Source organism: Amia ocellicauda, chromosome 3 (genome assembly GCF_036373705.1).
Source record: "Amia ocellicauda isolate fAmiCal2 chromosome 3, fAmiCal2.hap1, whole genome shotgun sequence".
NCBI lineage: Eukaryota > Metazoa > Chordata > Actinopteri > Amiiformes > Amiidae > Amia > Amia ocellicauda.
Genome location: NC_089852.1, coordinates 13,238,330 through 13,263,053, shown reverse-complemented (window position 1 = coordinate 13,263,053; position 24,724 = coordinate 13,238,330). Strand labels below are relative to the sequence as shown.

Sequence of the window (24,724 nt, the reverse complement as noted above, 5' to 3'; positions counted from 1 at the left end):
CAATTTGAAAAGTGGATAAAATCTTAATTTTCCTCAATAACTAAACTTTGATTTAGTTTAAAAACAGGTACAATAGGTAAATGGTGTGGCTCTGTAAGTGCCTTGTAGTGTCCAGCATATACCTTGTTTGAAGGTTTGCTTCAGCAGCAGGGGCTCCAGAGAAGGGTCCAGTTCTTCGCCTACATTCTCCAGCAGCACAGGAGTCCCGAACTGGATGCAGTTCTCCAAGGTTCTCATGTAGTCCTGGTCCGTCAGCTTGATCACACTTAGGTTGTTGTCCTTCTCTGAATTCTTAACCCACTTGTTGGCTTGCCCCTGCGGGTCAATCATTAATGGCCTGCAATGCAAAGGACAAGAACTCTAAACTGGAAATCAACATATAGTGACCATACGCATCTCCTTCTTACTTTTGAATTTTGGTTTTATACATTCCCAGGATACACCGATGAAGTAACATGTTTATTATAGAAAACAAATACAGGTTAACCCGGAGCCCTCCTCTCACATGAAGTGAGGAAAAGAACTAGAGATGTGAGTTTGAAGAAGCCCTTTTGTATATTCAGATGGACAATATGTTATAGTCTTATCTATCGGAAGTGATTACATCTTAAAATCCAGTTGTACAAGTTCGGTTTACCACATGCATAATAATACAGTCCTTGATTAAAAATCCGACAGACAATGGTTGGTTAAAGTACCCTCTCCGACAGTAGACAATATACAATTCATGAAACAATTAACCTTATGTAGCATCCTGAGTTTGATACAAAACTACAAACCAAAATTCTTTAACAAACTTAATAAAGTAGCTCCCAAGAAAGGGGTAAATCCAAATTAATTAATGCTTTATATACAAAACAGAATCAACAACATGAAACCATTAAATATGATAAAGAATATAAAGAAAATAATAAAAATACATTTTCCCACTAAACTTATTTAAGTCTCTCAGCTGCCACCCTCCAATTATTCTGAAAGGAAATGTAAGGCTCACCATCGCCTGGAGTTGTCCACAATCACCCCGTTGTCAATGGAGAAGCTGTCTGTGGGCAGCCCTGCGATGTTCCAGGCTCTGATCTTAATGGGATCTCCAAGGGTCTTACTGAGAGCGAAGTCATCGCAAGACGGGATATCTTTAGCCTGGAAAAAAAAAAACACACATTATAAATCAAATTGAATATTTTCAGCATAGGTCCTATTCTAATAATCATAAATGTATCTAGAAATGTTCCCTAGGCAATGATTGTCCACAAAAAATATATTTATACATGCTAACAATTATATAAGCTATCGTTCACGTTAGGCAGCATTGGGTATCCTAAAGCACTTAAAATAAAAACATTGCTTACTTGTCAAAATCATCACACTCAATATGATTTGACAATTTTCCAAAGTTCTGGATTCTTGAGGGAAATTTAAAATGTAAATGCGCACCCCTCATTTCATAGGCTATAAAAGTACTGAATGTTTCTCATGACCACCTTTTGACTGGGGTATACTGGTACTGGGGGAACTAAGTTTCTTCTAGTGATTTGTGACACTCAAAACCTAGAAAGTGTACAATGTGCTGTGGAGTGTACTTTTCTTAGACTACCAAACCCTGAACTATTGAACCTCTTGCATGCATCTGCTTGTGTGGGCCATTTCAGTTGGTAAAAAGCAACTTCCACACTTGCCACTAGCTTTTGTTTGCATATAAAGTGTCTTAAAATATGGTTTCAAATGCAATTGATTTTTCTCTTCCTCCTCCCTTTGATCACATTTTTGGGCAACTGACCTTGCAGAGCCTAGTCCAGTCCTTGGTGCACTCTTGGCGGAAAGCTGCGGTGAAGGCTCCCAGGTAGGCAATGACCCCTGCAGAGATCAGCACGTCTCCAGTCAGGTTGTCATAGGTACTCTGGAGGTCATCGGCAGCCTTGGACCATCTGCAGTGGTGAAAATCCAGACTCTAAATGGAGTGGAAGCCTCTTGTCCAGTGCAAGCAACTTTATTTTCATAATACAACTTAAAGGTTCAATTTGATTTAAAAGCACAATTCTCAAATAATATTCTAGTTTCCTGACCTGGTCTTCTCCCCTCCTAGTCCTCCAATCAGCTTCTCCGCCCTCTCCAGCTTCCTGGCGCACAGATCCACCTGGAACTCCAGCTGGGCTTTCTCCTGGGTCTTCTCGGCGAAGGTCTGCTGCAGGGTGGCCAGCCGGTCCTCCACCTCCTTCAGCTCGGCCCTCTTCTGGTTCAGCAGAGTCATGGTCTGGGCTAGGGAGTGCTGGGCCTCGGCCAGATTTGCCTTCTTCGGGGCAACCACCTGGATGTGGCCAACAGTGTAGGATAATTCTTAGTGCTTTAGTTTAATGTTGTTTTAAATAAAGCAAACCCTGGTGGTGAAAGTTGTCGTGGCTTAATTTTGGAAGTCTCTATATACGTGGAACAGGTTAAAGTGTATGAGGCTTTTTGACCTATCACTTGCTAGATCCTGCATTAAGTAGGAACTGGCTTTAATGGGGTATGACACAGTTGGAGTACTACTTGGGCCAATGGAACCCATTTCTCAAGGGCCTTGTAAACCTTACTTTATAGGGGACTTTAATAAGAGCAGTGGGACAGGGCAGATAACTAAACTTAATGTAAACTGTACACTGCAGCTATATATCAGTCAGGACCCTTAGTACAATCTTAAACACCACACTCTGAAACTCAGTTCAACTAGATGGGGACCTGTACCTTGGCAACTCTGTCATAGACCTCCATGGCTGTGATCCACTTGCAAAGGCCCTCTGCAGCAGATGAGGCTTTGGCCACTTTCGAAGGGTCAAAGTCTGGGTTGGTGATGTACTCGCTTCTGATCTTCTGCATCACAGGGACCTGGTACAAAACAAATAAAAATAATACATAAATACATACAAATTCATTAGCCACTCTCATGTGAGTGGAGTGTAAAATCATAAAGATTCCAGATCCCCTTTTTTAAAAATAAAGTACTTACTGGAATATTGTCCTTGTCATAGTCTTTCAAGTCCCTCAGAAAATTCATATCACCCAACAGCTTCTTACTGGGGCCCCAATAGTCAAGAATCTAATGATGAGAGGGGGAGGGGACATTTCAGTTCATGTACAAACACTTCTCTCATGTACAGCAGACCTGTAGAGTGCTTCATTTCCACAGTACTATTCACCTTTGTTTTAGTATTGAGGGATTGGGTAGGTTGGGGGAAAACAAAGGTCTCTGTTACACCTAATGTGCCATGGCACTTTGAAATGCTTTGATGAAATCCACATGGGGGTACAGGATCAGCAAATTATCTGTGATTCAGACTGCACTGGCCATACAGGCTTTCAATCTTCTGGGTATTAAATGTCTTATCCCTTTCATATCCATTCACATGCCATTGTATAATCCCCATTCAATCCTCTTTATTTAGCCATGCAATATTTCTTTTCTCTTTCCCGTCCACAAGGTAAACCAAGTTTTCCGATTTGAGTTTTTACTTGTTGTTAAAAAGCCATCAAACGTCAAGTGTGGTGCAGGAAGGGGAGAACAGAAGAAAGGAGTGAGGAACAAACACTTCCCTATGGTGGTTCCACAGAGAAAACTTTAGCTGGGATTGACAGATGAGTGGCACTGTGGAGATGTGACCTGTTTTTTGGGCACACTAAAGCCCTAGTTTTTCTTCAAACTTTGAACATTATATCTGTTCTCTTTGTGCTGCTCATGAAAAAACAATGATTTCCCTATTAATTCATTCCCTTTTATAACAACTTCATTGTTAGAAATAAAAAACAATAAAGCCATTTAAAGGCCAATCAGAAATCAGACAAATATGAGAGATATGCAGCTGCCATCATTTTTTCCCCCATTCTAAAATATTGAAAACCAATTGCAAAAAAGGCATTTCTGTGAAGACTAGATACAGCTGATTATTTTGAAGCCTGTGATGGTTATTATCTGACTATGTTTATAATACAGCTTTGGATTAAGATTTGTTTGCAAGCTTTTCTGGTACTGCCAAACTCCAGCCCTGTAGGGATTTTGGTTCAAGTGTAAGCTCTTAATATTACTGATTATGTTATTTTCTCAAATTGAATAATTTCAGCATAATTTCCAAAGTCTTTCAGAGTTGGTCACTTCAAAGACATTCCCTTTATCAAAGTTTCTAAGTGACTGCAAAGAGAAAAAATGTATTCCCATCAAAATAGTTTGACCCAAAATAAGCAAGGCCTGGGTTGAACAAAAGACAAGACAACACTGCGTAGTCCTTCCTAGTTCAGGGTTCACCTTCTGGCCTGTTCCTGCAGGGTCATTGATTTTCTCTGGTTTGATCTCCTTCATCACACACACAGCTGACATGACCAGCTTGACTCCGGAAGGGGGATTCTTCATAGACTTGACAATTGTCACGTCAGCAGGCTGCAATGGAGAAGAGCAACTCATTGGAAACCCAAATGCCATTCACATTCTCTGTAGTTTTTTAATATGCTTGTACTGCCAATAAAACTACAAACACAACTCAAATTTAAAATGTATATTATTAATATATTTGTCAGTGTATACAGATAAGAACAACAAACTTTCTTAGAGAATCCTTGTAAGTTTTGCTTATTGATCAGTCTTGGAGTACTAAAAAGATGAGTCAACAGGTATTCAGTTGTTTGTTTTATATATTGTCCAATTCTACATTGATACTCACATTTAAGCAAAGGGAACATGTGTTGCTGTCATTATTTTATAAGCAGTGTCATTTTGCTGCAGGTTATAGACCTGATGTTTTCAATCAACATCATTATTGTGACTCTGTGTTCGAGATCAAATCCAAAGTTTGACCTATTTGTGAATCGCACATTACAAATGTAACGTACCATATCACATTTTTATTTATAAATAGTAGAAAGTGGCCTCTGACAATAAAATAAACCGTGATTAGGGTTTGTAATTTGCAATTCACGATTCCAGGTTTAGATTTGGCCGAGGCCTCTGTGGCAGAGTGAAGTCATAGGGGAGTTTGAATTGAGCTGCTTGTGCTCTGCTGAGTTAGTAGGGTGCCCTGGTGATGGTGAGCAGTGTGTGTGCAGAGTGACTTTGGCCAAAGGAAGCATTACTTTCAGGGTGTCCAGGGCAGACAGGGCAGCCTCCAGTGCAGGAATGGCCTCAGCCAGGTCACTCTCACACTCGTTCTTCAGAGCCTGGGCCTCGTTGGCCTTCAGTGTGGCCGCCTCCTCATCCACACGCACAATCTTGCTCTTGGCCTCCACCTGCGCAGACTCCTTCTCTATCACCTGAAGGAACACCAGAGAAAGTGTCAGCTACTTGAAGTTCCCCCAGCCTAATGGTTAATCTGCTGTACTATTTGCATACATCAACTTGTACATCAAGTATACATGGATCTTGCACATATACAAGTGCTCAAAAGCGATTCCTTGGGCCCTCAATCAAACAAAGTTGGGTTGATTGATTGATTGATTGGTAGTGACATAAGAATAGGCCTGGATCATCTGGCATGTTCTGTCAAATACCAAATTGTTAAATTCTTCATTGCTTATCTCCATAACAGCAGCATCTTCATTAGCTGTGCTGTCTACTGCCTGTCTTGTGGCACCCAGTCCTGCACAGGTTTTTAAATCGTCCCATTTCTGGATAACATGAATTTCAAATCATCACAATTTAATATTCGGTACCACAGAATTGGCTGACTGATACGCTGCTTCTCAATGCCTTTCAGTTGTCGCATTGAGGCCCTGATTGTGATGTTCTAAAGTAAAGGGGAATACAAAACAGAAGTGTCAGGATCTTGAATCTTAATATATCATGTCTTACCTTCATCATGTTTGTATTCTCAATCTTTGCCAGCTCCAGTTTAGGCTGCAGGTCCACAAGCTCTTTCTTCATCTCGCCCACCTGGGAAGAGGAGGAGGAGGAGTAGGAGGAGGAGGTGGAAAAGAAGATGATGATGATGATGATGAGAGGAGTCCATTCAGTGCTTTGTGCATTTGACCAAAGGGCTGTGTGTGGTGGTGTGAGGAGTGTGGTGGAGGTTACTGATTTACCTGAGACTCAGCGAATGCCAGTTTGTCCAGGCCATTAGTGTACCTCTTCTTGGCTTTCATCACAGTGTCCCGATTCCGTGTGAGCAGCTGGCGGAAAGCAGCAATCAGCTCAAGGTAGGATGTGGGCGTCACGTAGTTATGACGGCCGAGCTTGTGCAAGAACCTGGGAAAGACAACACATCCCGTCAGTGGCTGAGGGGTAAACCGCATTGGCTATAATGGTGTCCCAAGCTCTCTGCTCTGCCGCATACTGGTTGTCCAGCTCCACATTCTCTTTGTGTGGAAGTGAAAGCACACAAGGACATGAGTGAACAGGTCGACAAAAAGAAACCTGTGCTTGCAAGAAATCTGATTCTGCTACAGACACACAAATGCCAAATATCTACACTTAGCTGTAGCATTCAGGTAAAGTGGGAAAACGAGACAAAACTGTGATGCTCATGGAAGCTTTGTGATTGTTCTATGCACATTTGCTTAGGTTCAGATGGAGTTTAATACAGACATGGAAGTGGAAGGGTTTGACCTAAAATACAATGCAGATAAGCGTCTTTTTTTTCTCTCTCTCTTTAATAATACAGAGCAAACCAGGACAGGACCCTGAATATTGATAGAGCGGCCTGCCAGCTTAATTACTCTGTGTCCTTCAGATTAAAAGCTCGATTTCCTGAAGGGCCTCCAAAACAGCAGGTAAGGCAATCTGTCCGGATTCTATTCTAAGTAGATTTCCTTTATGTAACACAGCAAAATTAAAGGTGGCATGGTAGCCTGCTGCATTCTAGAAGACAAGGTTCAGGAGTTCTAAGAGTCTGGTTTTGGCAGCTTCCCTGGCGTCACAGGACTGGGAGACCAGGCATTTGCTGAAGATCTTGTGAGAAAAAGAGAGATTATTATAGACTAGGGAGTGGAACAGATGAGGAGGCTGTAAAATTGTGTGTTTCATATCCAGTCCTCCAGGTCCTCAATCCTGCAGCTTGTATTGGTTTTTGTGAAATCATCATCTGTATTCAATCTTTACAAGGAGTTAAATCAGTTATGTTGAGTGAATGATTAGTTCAGTTCTCAGACTAAGGGCTCAAATGGAACGAAACAACAGAAGTGCTTTGACTTTCTAGGATTGCATCTGAAATGCATTGCTTGCACAGGCTCCTGATTTAAATCGGTCACTTGATTCAAATTAATCAAACCCCTAACTATCAAATTCAGGCATCTGCAAACTCTGAAATGTAACTCAATAACAACAAGCACTATTTTCTTCCAATCGGTTGTGAATCACAAGGGTGGCTGGCATCAGTGTAAAAGACTTAATGCTGCAGTTTAAGAGCAAATCCTTCATCTTTAAAACAGAGCTTGAAGAAACATTACATAAATGTCCCCTAGAGGCGAAGATACTCTTCAAATCAATATCTGGAACTATTCTGACAGGCATGGGTAAATACTAATGCGGACGGCTGATCCGCCCAGCCCCCTCACGTGTCATTTGGTGTACATGAGTGTATTCGTCTCTACTGAATAGGCCAGGGAGCTGACAGACGTGAGGTCACAGGGTCACACTACAACACAGTGCTCGACAACACAGCCACTGAGGGTGGTGCTGGGAGAGGGCTCCTACTTCTCAGACAGCTGGATGGCAGAAGTGTGGAAACTCTTGCAGATGGGCACCACCTCTTGGCGCTCATGGTCGCTGAGCTCCAGTGTCTCCAGGAACTTGTTGGCCACCCGTTCCAGAGCTTCCTCAGGCCAGGGCTGGCACACAACACAGAGCTCAGTTAGAGAAGCCACATAGAAACAGCTATTGACTTGATTAATGTGCCTGAATTCAAATGTATTGTAAACTACTGTGGCAGGAGATGATGCAGGTACCTTTACATAGTTCCTATTAATAAGTGAAAATAATGCCTACGAATTGATGATCTAAAAAAAAATCAAATGCAGGGATCTTAGGAAGCTGGTTTGAAACTCAGTGGCAATGATATTTACAAGCCTCCACTCATGGAAACATAGTAGTTATCAAAACATTAAGTATACTTCCATACACTGTAACAACCACCCAAGTATACCACAGTATACTTATAGTGTTCTCATGAGGTACTTTTTCATAAGGGCCATAAACTCTCAGATGGAACACGATACAGGCTGGAGTCTGTGTTGTGCAACATGATTATTTTTTCGCACCTGGAACCAGTCGATGGTGCAGCAGTTGATGAGGGAAGGGAACTGCCGCAGCCTGTTGCGGAAGGCCTCTCCGATGGGGCTGAAGGCCACCACGATGTGCAGGTTCTCCTTGCAACGGTTCACGAAGAAGGCGAACAGGGACAGTGGGCTGAACTCTGCAGCCTTGTTCTTGGCCTGAGCCACAGGACGTACCGCCTGCAAGATAGACATGGTACTGCATATTCCAGCATTTTGTAACTCTCTACCTCAGATGCTTTAACAGTTTTACAGTGTTTCTCTGCCCTGTTATGCATCCTTTTGGAGAACCCACTTTACACTGTAATGTAAGTCTAACTTGTTACACTTGTCACGTCCCTTGAAAATGTATATAACATTTTGTTTACAAATGTGAATCAGTTTAGATAAAGGGAAGAGCCTAAAAACATAACAATCATACATCCTCTTCTGTGTTTATTTGACAGTTCCTAGCTCCAGTTTTCCTAAAGTCCCTAACAATGTCGCCTAAAATGAAGAAGGAGCAATATTGTCAATATGAGCTCCATCATAAAATCCTGATGGAGGTCATTCTATCTGAAGGCCTTGATAGCTGCACATATTTCCCAAGCTGCACCAGGGTCTTCTGTATTCCATTCATTTAAACCTCTTGGTTTTCATCTCAATTTTGTGTTCCCCTTTTAAAATGCCTCATGGGGCCAAGGATTAGTCATACATTAGGAATCAGCACTGACGCAATTGGAATACATTTAGACAACCAGGAAAGGAGTGCATTCATGCTGATTATAAAAACACCAGAAGCTATTTCCTGCAACATAAATGGCTGCTTAGAATTTCCCATTTTTCCAATTTGAGGCGTTAAAAGAAGTGAAGAGGGAGAAGCGCATTAATGTGACTGGCATTAGAAAATGAGAAACCGGAACCTGAAATGAAGCCAATCAATTGGAAGATGAATAGGAAGTTTAAAGAAACGATTCACAAGATTTTATTTTGCAGTTTGAAAGATAATTGATAATAAATGGTTTAAAATAACCAAGGGCAGTCTTGCATCTTATTTTAAATTTGGATTTTACAAGTGTTTATTCAACAAAGTCTTACAGTGTCAAGTGGTTCTCTGTGCTGAAAACACCTGCGTGTATATTAGAATGGAATACAGGGAGAGGGGAGTGTCAAGACTCCTTTTACCTCCATGATCTCCTGCTTCTCGTCCACTGCAAACAGGTTGGGCACCTCGCCCGTGTTCAGCACACTGTCCACATCCTCCAGGAAGGCCTCCTCCTTGATCTGGGCATCTGTCAGCAGGAACACCGTCTTCTGACCTTTCACACCGGCACTCTTCAGCAGGTGCTGCTCAGACACCAAACACAAGCACGCCTTATCCTTTAAAAGAATGTACTCTGGGAACAGCCTCTTTGGCCAACCTTGCCAATAATTTTCTGTCTAATAGTCAATATGCACTCCAGTCGAAAAGTAGCACCTTCAGTTGTGATCAAGTCATGTAGTCATGCATAGTGGGGAGTTCAGGAGATATCCCCACATGTATGACTCCAGAGAAACCAACAGAAAAAAATGGGAGGCTGATGACTGCTTTTATATAATGTACAGTGCCTTGCGAAAGTATTCACCCCCCTTGGCATTTTTCGTTTGTATCATTTGATTTATGCAACATGCCTACTACTTTGAAGATGCAAAATATGTTTTATTGTGAAACAAAAAAGAAATAAGACTATTCACTTGTAGAGCCACCTTTTGCAGCAATTATAGCTGCAAGTCTCTTGGGGTACGTCTCTATAAGCTTGGCACATCTAGCCACAGGGATTTTTGACCATTCTTCAAAGCAAAACTGCTGCAGCTCCTTCAAGTTGGATGGGTTCTGCTGGTGTACAGCAATCTTTAAGTCATACCACAGATTCTCAATTAGATGTCTGGGCTTTGACTAGGCCATTCCAAGATATTTAAATGTTTCTCCTTAAACCACTCGAGTGTTGCTTTAGCAGTATGCTTAGGGTCATTGTCCCGCTAGAAGGAGAACCTCCATCCCAGTCTCAAATCTCTGGAAGACTGAAACAGGTTTCCCTCAAGAATTTCCCTGTATTTAGCACCATCCATCATTCCTTCAATTCTGGCCAGTTTCCCCAGTCCCTGCCGATGACAAACATGGTGTTCTCGGGGTGATGAGAGGTGTTGGGTTTGCACCAGACAAAGCATTTTCCTTGATGGCCAAAAAGCTAAATTTTAGTCTCATCTGACCAGAGTACCTTCTTCCATATGTTTGGGAAGTCTGCCACATGCCTTTTGCCCAATAGCATACGTTTGCTTATTTTTTTCTTTAAGCAATAGCTTTTTTCTGGCCACTCTTCCGTAAAGCCCAGCTCTGTGGAGTGTACGGCTTAAAGTGGTCCTATGGACAGATACTCCAATCTCTGCTGTGGAGCTCCTTCAGGGTTATCTTTGGTCTCTTTGTTGCCTCTCTGATTAATGCCCTCCTTGCCTGATCCGTGAGTTTTGGTGGGCGGCCCTCTCTTGGCAGGTTTGTTGTGGTGCCATATTCTTTCTATTTTTTAATAATGGATTTAACGGTGCTCCGTGGGATGTTCAAAGTTTCGGATATTTTTTTAAAACCCAACCCTGATCTGTACTTCTCCACAACTTTGTCCCTGACCTGTTTGGAGCGCTTCATGGTACCCCTTGCTTGGTGGTGTCCCTTACTCAGTGGTGTTGCAGACTCTGGGGCCTTCCAGAACAGGAGTATATATACTGAGATCATGTGACAGATCAGGTGACACTTAGATTGCACACAGGTGGACTTTATTTAACTAATTATGTGACTTCTGAAGGTAATTGGTTGCACCAGATCTTATTTAAGGGCTTCATAGCAAAGGGGGTGAATACATATGCACGCACCACTTTTCCGTTTTTATTTTTTAGAATTTTTTGAAACAAGTTATTTTTTAAATTTGACTTGGACTATTTTGTGTATGTTTATTACATTAAATCCAAATACAAATCCATTTAAATTACAGGTTGTAATGCAACAAAATAGGAAAAACGCCAAGGGGGGTGAATACTTTCGCAAGCCACTGTAGCACATGAACTCTCTTCATTCTTTGTAAATGGCAAGCTTGACTCCCTGTGAACCCTACTACTCATTTGCAAGCTGGCACAGCCTGTAATCATACTGGCAACAGACCAGGACACAAGACTTCTTTAAAAGAAAAGCCAGATCCCATTGCCTCACCTTAAGGTCCTCTCTCCACTCATTCATGCCATAGCTCTTGGAGATCTCGGGCTGGAAGATGCTCATCTTGGCCATGGCAGTGGCAAGTCGGGTGAGGGACTGGCGCCCACTGCCCCCTACCCCCACTAGCAGGGCGTTCCCACCAGGCTGCTTCAGGACCCGGCTGATCCGAGACAGGTGCTCCAGTACGTAGCTGCCGAGACAAACACACACAGTGCCCTGACATGTTGACATTGCTTAACATTTTTTATCTTTATGGTAGTATATACAATCTTGTAATATCTGGAATGAACTACTAGATGAGGAATGTTCTGACTTGACAGAATTAATAACTATGAATATAATAGAATAGTAGCAGAAAGCAAAAATATGTATTCAAAAGTCTGTATTTTCTAAAGCAGAGTCTTACAAAAAACAAGAAGTGAAAGACTCTGCTTAATACCCAGATTCCCACAGTGGGCCTTACCGGAATATGACCAGGTTCATGCGTGTCTTGTGTGTCTGGTTGTACTCGTCCAGGCAGAGCTCGACCACCTGACTGAAACTCTGGACGGAGGGGACCTCAGCATACAGTCGCTCATCATCTTCCAGGTCAGGGTTCATGTAGTCTCCAAACAGCAAGCTCCTCATATCTTCCTCACAGAGCTGCACACCAATCAGAGGACGAGAGCATGAGCAAGGCTAGGCTTGAATCTGATTTGATAATCCTGGGTCAAAGAAGAGATGTCATCCCCTGTCCCCTACTGTGCTTTTGCTAGGCCTTGTTCATACCTTGTTGTTTACCACAGCGAGGGGAAAAAAAACATGTGAAGTGTCCACTGCCAAACATTCCACACTTACAGCTTTGTTGTCTTGCTTCAGGTGCTCAAAGACGGAGTCAAAATTGTCCTTGAAGTGCGCCTTGATAATGTCCTTCATAAGCTGGTAGAGCCAGGCCCTGTCCTTGTCGTCCACCAGACGGTCGTAGAAGACTCTGAAGACCTCGTGCACAAATAGGCGGACCATGGTGCGCTTGTTCTGCAGGGAATCCTTCCTGATCAGCAGGCAGCCCTGTACCACCCGCGAGAAGTCACGCAGGTTGAAAGTGTAGTGGGACTTGGCCGGAGTGGGCAGCAGGTTCTCCATGGCTTTCTTATATACCTGCAGAAACAAGGCAGGGCATTAGAAAGTGCACCCTGGGAGACATCTGTCAAAACAAAACCTGCAGTTTCTGAGAGTCGCTCAGATCTACGATCTGTGCTCAATCAGGTAGGGATAATTAAGAAGGGTTTCAGGCTTTTAGGAAGGAGCTTTGGAATGTGTTCCCTAATCATCTGCCACTGCATTTAGCATTTAGAATGTGCCTATTCACAATTGGAAAATCTTATTTTGATGTCCCAGAGGTCACCAGCTGAGAAAGAAATTACTGTCTAACTATACAATCAGAAGGTGTTAAAAAAAAGGAAAAAACCTGCACTGACCTCCAAGGTTGCACTAATGATCTGGTTGCCCACAGTGAAATAGTCCGGGGGAAACTCCTGGTTCCTGAAGAAGAAGGCCATGATGTTGGAGAAGATGCGGACCATGGTGTCGTCACTGAACGAGTTAATGCTGCAGATGTTGAAGTGGCGCAGGAAGCGAGAAGTCACCGCATTCCTGCCTCCCCCAGGGGGGCCCATTGCAGAGATCAGCTGCAGGTCCACCAGAGTGATCTTGGACGTGTCCTTCAGATCATACCTTTAAAAAGTTTTTTTAAAGCACACACACACAGGGAATCAGAGGCAGGGCATTACTCTAACAAGATCTTCAGCGTTACTTATTTAAAACCAAACAAACAAAAAGTGAATTGTACAATGTGTGCTCATGTGTGGCACTCTATCCCTGCGTGATCCGACTAGACTGAACGGTACTGGCAGTTGCCTTTACATAACAGATTTTGAAATCACATCACTTAGTTCACACAGCCCTTGCTCAGCCAATGAACAGCTTCACTTAACTTATTTATATTAAAAACATGACAAACATGAATTTCATCAGATACCAGCAGGCTCTTCCAGGTCTATTTCTGGCTGCACCTGCACTGTCTTGTAGAGCACATTAATTCTGGGGGGATGTTTAATTGTTGTTTAGCCAGGTGAGAACCCACTGAATCAGAAGACTATTTGCAAGGGGTATTTGCCAAGACATCAGCTATAACTAAAGTTTAACAATTTTCTGATAGCAAATGTTGCATAACCACACATACCAAAATAATTATCACATACCTCATACATGAAGATCAAGTTATTTCAAATCTAAAAATATATACAACTATTTTCAGTGTACTCTTTAATATTATTGACTGCTACACGAGGAAGCCAACAAGCAATTACTGTTGGGTACAAAAATGGTCATCACTTTTTTTTTAAATGGGTATAATAGGAAAGTGTAGATCATCATCAGATTCATTCTCTTTAAAATAAATAAAAACTCACCAGTTGCCATGGTCGAAGAACTGCCTCAGCAGCTCAATGGGTGGCTGGGCTCCATACTGCTCCAGGGCTGGCATGTTCATGTCGTCCACAAAGATGACACACTTCTTCCCCATGGGCGGCCCAAACACCCCCTTCCGCCTCTTATCCAGTCTGGACATAATGATGTTCTGGAATGAGCCGTGAGGGGTGATCAGATGCAAGACCTCAGCACTCGATACACAGATCCCAAGCCTTTCTCGAGTGCAGGAATGCCACCGTTTATCTGCTGAAACTCCTCCTGCCTCGACCTAGCATTCACGTCAACCTGCCTCCGTGATCAAGTATTCGCACAGTAGTTTGCATTCCAGTATATGGTTAATCATATGGAAAAAGTGCATATAGCAGCTTATAGTAGCAGACTGATATAACTGGTATGTGAAGAAAATAAGGAAATAAGCAGAAAACAGAGGTTTGCTCAGTCTAATACCTGGCTCTGGTTGGCGCTGGTGCGGGCTGAGAAGTTAATGAAGAAAGGGAGGTAGCGGTCTTTGTCCAGGTTGTTCATGAGTTTGTCCTTCACATACACCGATTTGCCAGTGCCAGTGGGGCCCACAAAAAGCAGCGGCCTGTGACATAAAAGCAACATGGATTGTACAGTCACAACACAGGGAATCAGAATGATTGGCAGAATTTTAAATGGACATTGAAATGTGAAACACACAAAGCTGACAAAACAGCCTAGCAGAATTAAGCAGATCATTCATGAAGCAGACAGTGTTCACCTGTGTAGAAAACAGGTTCATATCAGAGGGCTCAAAAACCTCTGTCAGTAATAAATATATGCATCTGATATCATCATCGCTGACCTCATCACTGTGACAATCGCAGTTGAGCAAAACAAGTCCATCCTTGGGGTAGAATATCACATCAGCATTTTATAAATATATGTTCCCCACAGGCTCTGTGTCAGTAGCATAACTGTTAATTGTAGTTTTATTAAACATGGCACCGATTGTTGGGGGTAAGCCCATTCAAAGTTACAGCATTTACAAATAAAGTAAAAAATAATATAGACAATTACACTATACCTCATACATGTAAGTACATCCAGTATACAATGGCTAAGTAAGTGGTAAGTACAGCATGTGAATGCCAGTATCTTAACTATTTGCACCTTTTTTAAAAGGCCATAAATTATTAATTTAAATTAAATCATTTAGATTTTCAAGGCTTTCTTTTGTTTATATCATGTTTACAATGGGTCCCATATATATATTACTACATGAGCTGTACACTTAGCTACAGTCCAGAGAATACTTTTAGCTGTGGAAAATATATGAAGAATTTTACAATAAGAGGTGGTGGGAAACCGGCTTTCTGTGCTACATCTAGGATTGTCAATGGCTGCCTTGCTATAAACGGGGGCATTGCAGTGCTGTCATAGCGACACTCAAACATCCTGTCACATGATGACAGTTACAATATAACAGCTTGTATGATTTAAACATTTGCTCTACCAAAGGCCATCTCCCACAATTATACCCCTAGATATTTAGACCAGTCCCATAATTACAAGCCTGTACAAGTCACAGTACATATATAACCATTACATTGGAATCTAAAGAACCATAACTTACTTGCCATACTGCACACAGAGCTCCATTAGATAGGTGTAGCGCACTGTGTCCATCGTTGGAACAATGATATCCTGCACTTTGGTGTCCTTATCTCCCAGGGAGATGTTCTTGATAGCCTCATTCCAGTGAACCCAGTGACCCTTACCTTTAAACTAAAGAGGAGAGCTTCAGAAAAATAATGCCAAGGCCCTTGCATATACAAATAAAAGGCAAGGTGTATATATGGAGCAAAAGGTTGCACAATTAGAGTCCGTTTGAGCAAATTAACACATAACACAAGGGTATCCAATCATTACATCTGCCAGGGTAGTGTCTCTTGCTTCCCAGGCCCGTACCTCATAAGAATAGTCGTAGACAAGTCCCTTCTCTTCAAAAAGACACTCCCACTTGCCTAAGGAAGCTGGGATGGGGGAGTCTTCACTGTTTCCTGAGATAATCTCCCTCAGGAAGTTGTCAAACCTCACACGGCTGTCGGTGTCACAGCTGCCTCCCACGGACCACACCAAGGAAAAGGCAAAAGCCGCCTGTGGCAGAGAGTGTCCAGAAGTCAATGGTGGGTGACAACAAGCTCTTTACACCTGTCTCTCAAGGAAATGGCAAAGAAACATGTAAAAAGACCTCAGTGTATAATGTAAATATTTTAATTTTATTTTAACAGAAACTTCCAGACTTCCAGAAAACTGCATTAGATATCACAGGCTGGTATCACAGGCTGGTATTAACAAGAATACAGCTACAGATTATAAATACAACTACTGGATGAAGCCTGCAAAGCTCGATACTGCATAAATTGCCTGTGGGATCAGTTTATTCCAGAGGACAGGGCTCTGTGTTGATGTATTATACCATGATCCAGGTGCGTATGTTCTTGGTCCCAGATTCCTCTTTCAGTGGCTCGGCCAAGAGCATCTCAAAGAGGCGCGTTAGAGACACCACACTGTTGCTGTTGCTTGTGGGCACCACTTCCTGCAACATCAAACACAGCCCTTAGCACTGCAGAGCCTACACGAAGGTGTGGACATCACTGTTTTATATGAAGTTGCAAACAATCACACAGTCTCTGGTCCATCATACTAACAGCAGTTGATGCCAACATTGTCAGGTCTGTTTATAAAAGGGTCATTTTTGTCATATGACAAATATATTGATCACACATGTCTACCATATATGAAAAATATGTTTGTTCCATATGGGGCAGCATCTCTTTCTATGAAGAACTCAGATGAGTGTAAATTAAGATTTTCTTAAGTTCTTTCTTTTGTAATGGCAGTTCATTCATGCAAGGCTGAATAACCATGTCTGTGTGGAACATGGTTCTGCCCTGAATGCCAGAAGCAGAACAGCTGACATATTAATGATAGCTCACCCCTGCTCTTGTTCAATCTGAAACCTGTCAGGTTAACCCCAGCCACAGGTGACACTTTGACACCAAACATTTTGAGTAACCTTTAAAAGGTAGCATTTTAATGGGCATTTATCCCACACATTACTGATAAATCTCCAATTCGGTCATAGTAAATACAAATGCTCACATTGGTCTGACTTGATTTCTTCAAGTTACTAAAGGTACCAGTGACACATGTCTGTCAAAGCGGGCCCTACCCTGCAGGACTTGCGCAGCAGTCTGAGTGAGGGTGGCAGCAGCCACTGGAAGAGCTCCGTGAGCAGGGCCACGTTGTCTCTGAGCTGCAGGGGCTCAGGGAGGGTATTCATCCAGGACATGACTATGGGCATCCAGCCCAGCTGAGAGGGCTCCAGGTAGATCATCCCACAGCGGCTCACGGTAGCAGGCTGGGCAGTGAATATAATACAGGGGTTAGGGAGCCAACATGTTTGCAATAGGTATAGTGGGTACAACTGAGACCTAAACTCAAAGACAGGTCTACTCACAGAAGCCTGAGACAGGTCCATAGCTTCAAAGATGAGACTCATCTGATTGGACATCTGAATAATCTCTCCGCTCATCAGACAGAGCTACAGAAGAAAACACAAATTATCTCCCTTCCATAAAACAACTCCTGCAAAACTCACGGCAGATGTAAAATATGTAAAAAGTAAAATTGGAGAGCAGGGCTCTTATTCTTGCCTTCTTGTTGTCATCTAGAACAGTGTTCATACTCTCGATCCAAAGTGTGTCAATGGGCCCATCAAACACCACCCACTTGCGGTCAGGAGTGTCCGAGGACGCAAACTCCCGGAATGTATTGGCCACAATCCCATCTGTCCACTTGAAACAGACATAAACACACTTGTATTATAGTGAGCAGAAATGTTTTCAAAAGCCATTGTAATATAGCGCTCAATGTTAGTGAATATTGCAGAGATGTCATGGTTACAAGAAGGAAAACCGAGGAAGGCAAAACCTGGCCCGATAGAGAGGGAGGCACAAACGGCAGGAATTAACAGGTTAAAGCATAAGAGGGCTTCTGAAGCTATGGCTGTCTGGCAAAGTCCTCTGGTTCAGACTTCTGCTGTTCTGCTTTGCTGACAGACTATGGGATTGTTTCACAGACCCAAATAAACTGTAGTAATGGACTATCCAAGGTAATTTTAGGTAGAGTAGTCCAAGACTAGAGCTGATCAAGGTATATGAAACCAGCCATAAGAGACAAAGGGGCATTAAGCTGTGTGTGGTGGACATCAGGCATGCCCTGTTTTAAGAAGCTAGAGAAATAGCCCAGACAGAGTGGAAATGCTTCACCTCATGAGAGACAGGGTCAAACTGCCCAAACAGCTGGCCCATGGTGATGGATTTTGGGTTGACGGTGCGATACAGTACTCTCTCCTCTTCATTATAGCCTTTCTCATTCAGCAGAGACAGGGTGTCTGCCAGTACATGTAACACCTTGGTTTTACCAGCGAAAGGTTCTCCAACAAGCATGAATCTGCAACCATAAGAATAAAGTGAATTAATTTCAATGCCGCTGTCTGTGCTCTGTAGTTCTAATTCTGTATTCAAAACCAGTGTGCCATTGGAGACCATAAAACCATTTTCTAGCTTGCAGATTTCCAAAAAAGGTTAATATGAGCAGACACAGTCATAAAACGTAGGCCATTATGAAGCTGTGTCCTTCACGCTTGAGGATAATAATGGCACATAAATATTCAAATCACATTCCTTGGTGAAATTAAAGTCACTGAAATTGAAAATCATGAACTATAAGCATAATGTAGATAATTCCTGCTGCAAGACTGAAAACTCACCCATGTCGGACAATCATCATTTCATAAGTCTGGATCATCTTATCAAGAAACGCCTTCACTGGCTGCACATTGTGGGCTTTGCAACACTCGTGAGCACATTCGAGGAATAGCTGCCATTTTAAACAAATATAAAGGAACATAACATTACACATGAAGTGAAACGTAAATTGAAAAAAGCAATCATATATTTGGACACAATGTCTAATTTGAGAAAAGTTAAAAAAAAAAGAAAAAAGAAAAAAACAATTCCAGTAACATTATTTGGATGGGAGGAAAAGAGCTGCACTTACATAAACGTAACAGCAGACACTCAAATGTAAATTTATATATGTACATTTAATTCCTTTTAACCACTGATATACGAATGTAGAGTTGGTTGGTGACTGATCATACTACACCTGTGGTTATCTTAAGCTGCCAATAATGTGTAGTAACATAGCACAAAGAAAGGCAAAGAAAGCAACACGTAAATTGACAATGGACATCCCAGTTTCATTCCTGACCTGATAATCAGCTACTGGCAAAGAGATACCCGGGAACAGATCACTGGTGATCCCGTTGAAAAGAGGAATGTCATGAGACAGGAACTTGGGCTCATTCACATCTTTGATGGAGCGAAGGAGCTGGCAAGCAAAAGACAATATATAAACAAATATGTCTAAAATGAATGGTAATAACAGGGCTGTTTACTAGAATATTACATGTGTAATTAATTAGAAGCCCATATGGAGAAGCTACCAAGCCTGGCAGGGGGATATCTTTACTTTTTAGACTTCTACCAAGGCTCAAGACTAGTGAAACCGTTCAAGTGGTTTTCACACTTACTGACATTTTGGAAATAAAGGCAGTAATTTTCTGCTCTGCATTGAAAACAAAGGTACTGTTTGATTGACTGATTTTTGGTTGCTTTTTTGTATTTATTTTATAGTTGGAAGAGTTATTAACTTACCTGAGCACACTGTGAAATTAACAAAAACTGAAATCTGTAATATTGACATTTGAAAAGACTGTTCTGCTTGACTCCTGTGTGGGGTACCTTCATAAAAGCCTGAAATCTCTGTGCCAAGAAAAAAACTAAAACATAGAAAAAACTGACTCTATTTCTCTCCTAACAGTTTGTGAAAGTCAGTCTGGGAATGAATAAAACATTTTTAGCTGTCAGGACACAGCAAGTGAGCTTTTCTACTCTGTAGTTTACCCTCAGTAGAAATAGTGTTTCATATTTTAACAGTCAAATGCTGGAATGTACTTAGTATGTACTGTATTACTGAACTGTATACCTTTCTGAAATACTTTTCCAGAATTTAGGAAATGTGGTCATGGATACAATTTTAGTGGTGTGATTGCATTGAAATCTGTTTATTTTAAACCAGTTTATCAGGGAAGCCTAAAGGAGCTTCCAACAACAATTGTACCATTTCGTGAAACTCACAAGGATGTCTTCATTTTCTTCTGGGAATTTGAGCTTGAGGTTGCCTGCAGCAACCAGCACAGCTTTGACCGCTCTCATGCCATAGTCATAGTGAAACTGCGAGGAGAGCTGCTCTGAGCACAGCCTGTAGGTCATCACAATCTTCACCGACAGAGGCTTGGCATGCAGGAAGCCATAGGAGTACAGGGAGATCTCTGCGATCAGGGCATAGTTAGGGACCATCATAGCGACTGTCCGGAACAGGACCTGTGAGAGAGATGAGCCACACTAAAGACACAAAATTCAACTAATTCACCTAATCAGGATGTTCACATGCATACCAAATGACAGGCAGCGGATTGGATGACCTGTATCTTCATTCTGTACAAGACTGGTTTTGTATTACAGGAGATCCCTAAGCGACAGGTAATAAAGTTCAATCAAATATAAGACAGAGGTGGAAACCGATCTGCAGTCAATGTTTAGGCTGACATGTTGGGCTCAGCTCAAACGAAGACAGCATACAACTGCCTACTAGCATATCAACAAACTAAGCCCTGTGAAGAACATTTAGTGAAAACTTCTCTCATCATAAGGACACCCTAAATTGGCTTCTGTCCTGATAACAGACGATTTTCATAACTGTTATGTAAATTGACAAGGGGGCCTGCATTACTGCTCTGCAAGTTTCGATCCTCCAGAGGGAAATGCACCTTGAGGTTGTCTGGCAGTTCGGAGCGCCCAGCGTAGCCTGGGTTCATGGTGATGGCCACGAAGCAGTTGGGGTTGAGGCGCAGCTCAGTGCCTTCAAAGTCAAAGTACTCCAACTTCATCTGGATAGCCCTCTGGATGCACAGGATCTGCTGAGCCACCACGGACAGCACCTCCAACTCAATGCGGTTGAACTCGTCAAAGCACGCCCAGGCTCCTGAGGATGCCAGCCCTTTGAAAAACTGAAACATAGCCAAAACAGAGCTGACGTGAGGTTTACAGCAGACAGCTTACATCTCATCTCACTCATGAAGAAGATGTGTGTGTTTCCTGGTATTTAATTTATTTTTATGAGTGGCTATAGGTCATATGCCTTTAAAAATATACCACCATTCTAAATGTTACTTTTTAAAAGGAAAACACCATTACATGTTGTGTAGAAATAGCATACATGACTTGTATTTAAGATTGTCTATAGGAAGCTGTTTCTTTGTAATATTGTAATATTGGAAATTAGTGTTTTTACAGTGTGGTATTTCAGGAATCATGTGGTATGCTCCAGGATTCTCTCCCATTTATTGCTTGGGTTGTCATTGGCCACACTAACTACCCATTCCAGATGGAACAAATCCTGACAAAGCATGTCACAGCTGATTGTGAGGATTTGTGACATATACAGAAGGGACACAGTAATGATCTCAGTCAGTTTTTGTTCAATAAAATGGATCAGATCGCTTGTCCTAACACTCGGATCTTCACAGTAGCTGAGAGGTGATCAGTGTGGGTGTGGAGCGTCTTGCCAGGCAGTGAGGCACTTACCTTCCCCATGGCCAGGTAATCCAGTCCATCAGAGCAGTTGAACACCACACACTGCACGGCCAGGGCCTTGGCCAGGTCCTTGGTTGTCTCTGTTTTGCCTGTTCCTGCTGGACCCTCGGGCGCCCCTCCCAGACTCAGGTAAAAGGCTCCAATCTGAAACACAGCACCAGGGAGGGTCAGTGAGGACGCACACTTATACCTGGCGATCTATATGAGCAACTACTGTACAGTACTTCAAGATTTCTGTTTCCTCCAGGATTACATTATTCACCACACTATAGCTATCACCTCATAGTAAAAAAATAAGAATGGGACATTTTCTTAAACAAACCTGTGACAACAGTCTGGAAGGTCATATGAAACAATCTGGTTATATGACTTTATATAAGTCATTAACACATTCATTCTGTCATATTCCAATAGACTCTGATACACTATAGGTACACTATATAATGTAATAAATCTTATTTCTATGTATTTTTTGTAAAAATAACAATCTCCTCTCTCCGTACCAGAGTGCGATAGCATCTGTCAGTCAGGGGAGTGATGACGAGTCTGGGGGAGTTCCCCAGGTATTCGTAGGCGTACTTGACGTCACAGTTGATGATGCGTACACGAGTGTTCTCGTTTTCCCAGTAGTATCGCAGCTGAGCGAGCCACTGGAAATCTGTTTCATGGGAGACACCTGGAAAAGCACAATCACTGCTGTTACATTGATGGGAATAATTAGTATTATTATTATTAATAGTAGTATAAGTAGTAGTAGTATTTTATTAGTTATTTTTAAAACACAGAGGAAGGTTTACTTTCACTCAGTATTCCTCAACACAGACTATTCAAGCCACCAGAATTGACAGAAAATCTCAGTCTGCCATTTTAAAACAATTAAAACAACAGCTCTTAGAAATTGAGCAGCAGACCACCACAATAGCTTCCATTTGGGTCAGGCCCCCACAGGAAAGAGATTTACCCTCCCTAGAAAACTCTTCAAAGGGAAAGGCAGCAGTGTGTATCTCGATTGTTCAGTGAGAAACCAACTTTACATTTTGAGTATACATGCTGCTGTTGTGCTGCAATCTAGAAGTTTAACACGTCAAGAAAAGAGAGGGATTTATTTTATTACACAGCTCAGAAGTCTAAAGTAATCTAATTTAAATGAGAAAATGTGTGCTTTAATTAAATGAATGACTGATATTAAAAAATACAATGATGTGAAGCAGGGAATTTTAATTAAAGACAATAACATTCTTAATAGTCAGGGTTACAGTAATTATTAGGAATGGATAACTAGTCAGCATGGGTGATTATAGTCTAATTCGTCAGCTGGTACCTTTCTCTATCATCTCCATCACCACGTCTCTGGCATGCACGTCAATGGTGACCAGGGCACCCAGGGTGGTGCGGGTCTGCTTGGGCAGCTTTCCTCTCACAAGCTCTACAATGTCATTCAGCTGGTTCTGTAGCTGCTTGTAATAGTTCTTCAGACCCTGCAAAACACCAGCTATTCAGTTTAGTAATAGTTGTATCACATACAGCTCTGGTAAATGTAAAAGACCACTTAACATTGATTTCTGAACTTGGAGTGTTCTCTTAATTTTTTCCAGAGCTGTATAGTGCCGAACTGACAACCTGACAGCCAAGTCCAAACTTGCTCCAAACTTCCATGAAGCAACGATGTAACGTGACATACTAATCTAGTTCTAAACTTCAAAAAGGGGATCTTCCATCACAATCATATACAAAAATAAGGTATTTAGTTTCAATTACTTATTATCCAGGCTGGTAAAATTGTGATTGTGATAAAAGTGAAAAAATGAACTGAAAGCCCCATATTAATTTATTTCATTGCATTACAATTGAGTACTATGCTGTATTCTGACAGGTTCAGTCTTGATTCTGTAAATGTGTAAATTTACAGTTTGAAATAAAACACACTATTCAATGTGAGTAAGGTGATGTTTATATTGAGCACTGTATGTACGGTCGAATGCAGCCCGTACCTCAGGGCCACTGCCAATGGCCTGGTAGACCTCCATGGTCCAGAACATCTGCGAGACACACAGCACCACCTGGCCGGGCCACTCCCTCACCCAGTCCTTCCTCGCCCCCTCAGGGTAGGCCTGTAGCCATGGAGGGACCCCCCCCGAAGATTGAACATTAAGCAGGATTTGAAAACTTTCTAAAACATGACTAAATTACGAGTTAAAGAATTAAGAGTTAAAGCTAAGATGCCATTCAGTGTTATTATTTTCTTTCAATTAAGAGATACTTGAAGACTGCCCAAATCTCCCAAAAGGAACAGTTGTTTAACATTGTTTTTAACAGTCAAACAAGAAATAAATACTTTTGTGGCTTTGCTGAATATTGTTTCTGTGGAGTGTTTTCACCAAATTCTATGGGGCCAGTTGTACTAACAGGATCAGAAAACAGGATCGGATCCGGGCTCACTAGATCCGGATCATGAAAAGGCAATGTGCGCAGCAGATCAAGATCAACCTCCACAGATTCGATTTTTTGATCCGATTATTAAGCAGCACGTTCATTAAATAAGGAGCTTCCTATTGACATAAACTGGCTCGTCCCTCACAGGTGCTGCTATTTAAACATCTACTACTCTAATGATACAATGACAGTCATAAACCTTTCAGAAAACTATACTGTGCTATTGTTGATGACTTTATTCATTAAATAAGCTTAGTTGTTCACTACGTTTCCCAATTCATGTTAATGTCAGTGTGCTTATCGTTGCCACTGGATCCGACATGATCATTTGTAGTCCGTCATCCGAAACGTTTTCTGTCAAGGACAGGGCAAATTGGATCTGTTAAAACCTCACAAAGTACACAACCTTTCCAGTTTCTTTGGTGTACATTTCTGTATCTCCTCAACTACAAAAATTATATAATAATAATAATAATAATAATAATAATAATAATAATAATAAGCCAATACCCAATAGCGCTACAAGTCAAAGAGTCGAAACAGACAAGATCAAATAGGCAACACAGCAGTAGCAGTTCAAGAGTATTTAAAAAAAACCTGCAACTAAGAGAGATCCTTAAAAGCT

At 41.8% G+C, this 24,724-nt stretch overlaps 1 protein-coding gene across 1 annotated transcript in view; it reads right to left on the bottom strand.

Moving 5' to 3' along the window:
* The window catches only part of dnah12 (dynein, axonemal, heavy chain 12), a 51,698-nt gene that overhangs the window by 10,158 nt on the left and 16,816 nt on the right, over nt 1-24,724 (bottom strand). Inside the window, exons 23-56 of the mRNA XM_066699970.1 lie at nt 23,658-23,777; nt 22,988-23,144; nt 22,170-22,342; nt 21,658-21,810; nt 20,841-21,080; nt 20,149-20,394; nt 19,220-19,339; nt 18,717-18,826; nt 18,214-18,397; nt 17,599-17,739; nt 17,403-17,486; nt 17,115-17,303; nt 16,359-16,478; nt 15,848-16,036; nt 15,513-15,664; nt 14,363-14,501; nt 13,897-14,063; nt 12,904-13,159; nt 12,284-12,583; nt 11,910-12,088; nt 11,444-11,636; nt 9,391-9,552; nt 8,212-8,406; nt 7,649-7,782; nt 6,040-6,202; nt 5,810-5,890; nt 5,095-5,271; nt 4,274-4,405; nt 2,984-3,073; nt 2,722-2,862; nt 2,064-2,305; nt 1,778-1,925; nt 995-1,140; nt 123-337 (exon numbers count right to left, since the gene is read on the bottom strand). Of these exons, the coding sequence (XP_066556067.1) occupies nt 123-337; nt 995-1,140; nt 1,778-1,925; nt 2,064-2,305; nt 2,722-2,862; nt 2,984-3,073; nt 4,274-4,405; nt 5,095-5,271; nt 5,810-5,890; nt 6,040-6,202; nt 7,649-7,782; nt 8,212-8,406; nt 9,391-9,552; nt 11,444-11,636; nt 11,910-12,088; nt 12,284-12,583; nt 12,904-13,159; nt 13,897-14,063; nt 14,363-14,501; nt 15,513-15,664; nt 15,848-16,036; nt 16,359-16,478; nt 17,115-17,303; nt 17,403-17,486; nt 17,599-17,739; nt 18,214-18,397; nt 18,717-18,826; nt 19,220-19,339; nt 20,149-20,394; nt 20,841-21,080; nt 21,658-21,810; nt 22,170-22,342; nt 22,988-23,144; nt 23,658-23,777 (5,638 nt within the window). The remainder of the gene's footprint in view (nt 1-122; nt 338-994; nt 1,141-1,777; nt 1,926-2,063; nt 2,306-2,721; nt 2,863-2,983; nt 3,074-4,273; nt 4,406-5,094; nt 5,272-5,809; nt 5,891-6,039; nt 6,203-7,648; nt 7,783-8,211; nt 8,407-9,390; nt 9,553-11,443; nt 11,637-11,909; nt 12,089-12,283; nt 12,584-12,903; nt 13,160-13,896; nt 14,064-14,362; nt 14,502-15,512; nt 15,665-15,847; nt 16,037-16,358; nt 16,479-17,114; nt 17,304-17,402; nt 17,487-17,598; nt 17,740-18,213; nt 18,398-18,716; nt 18,827-19,219; nt 19,340-20,148; nt 20,395-20,840; nt 21,081-21,657; nt 21,811-22,169; nt 22,343-22,987; nt 23,145-23,657; nt 23,778-24,724) is intronic.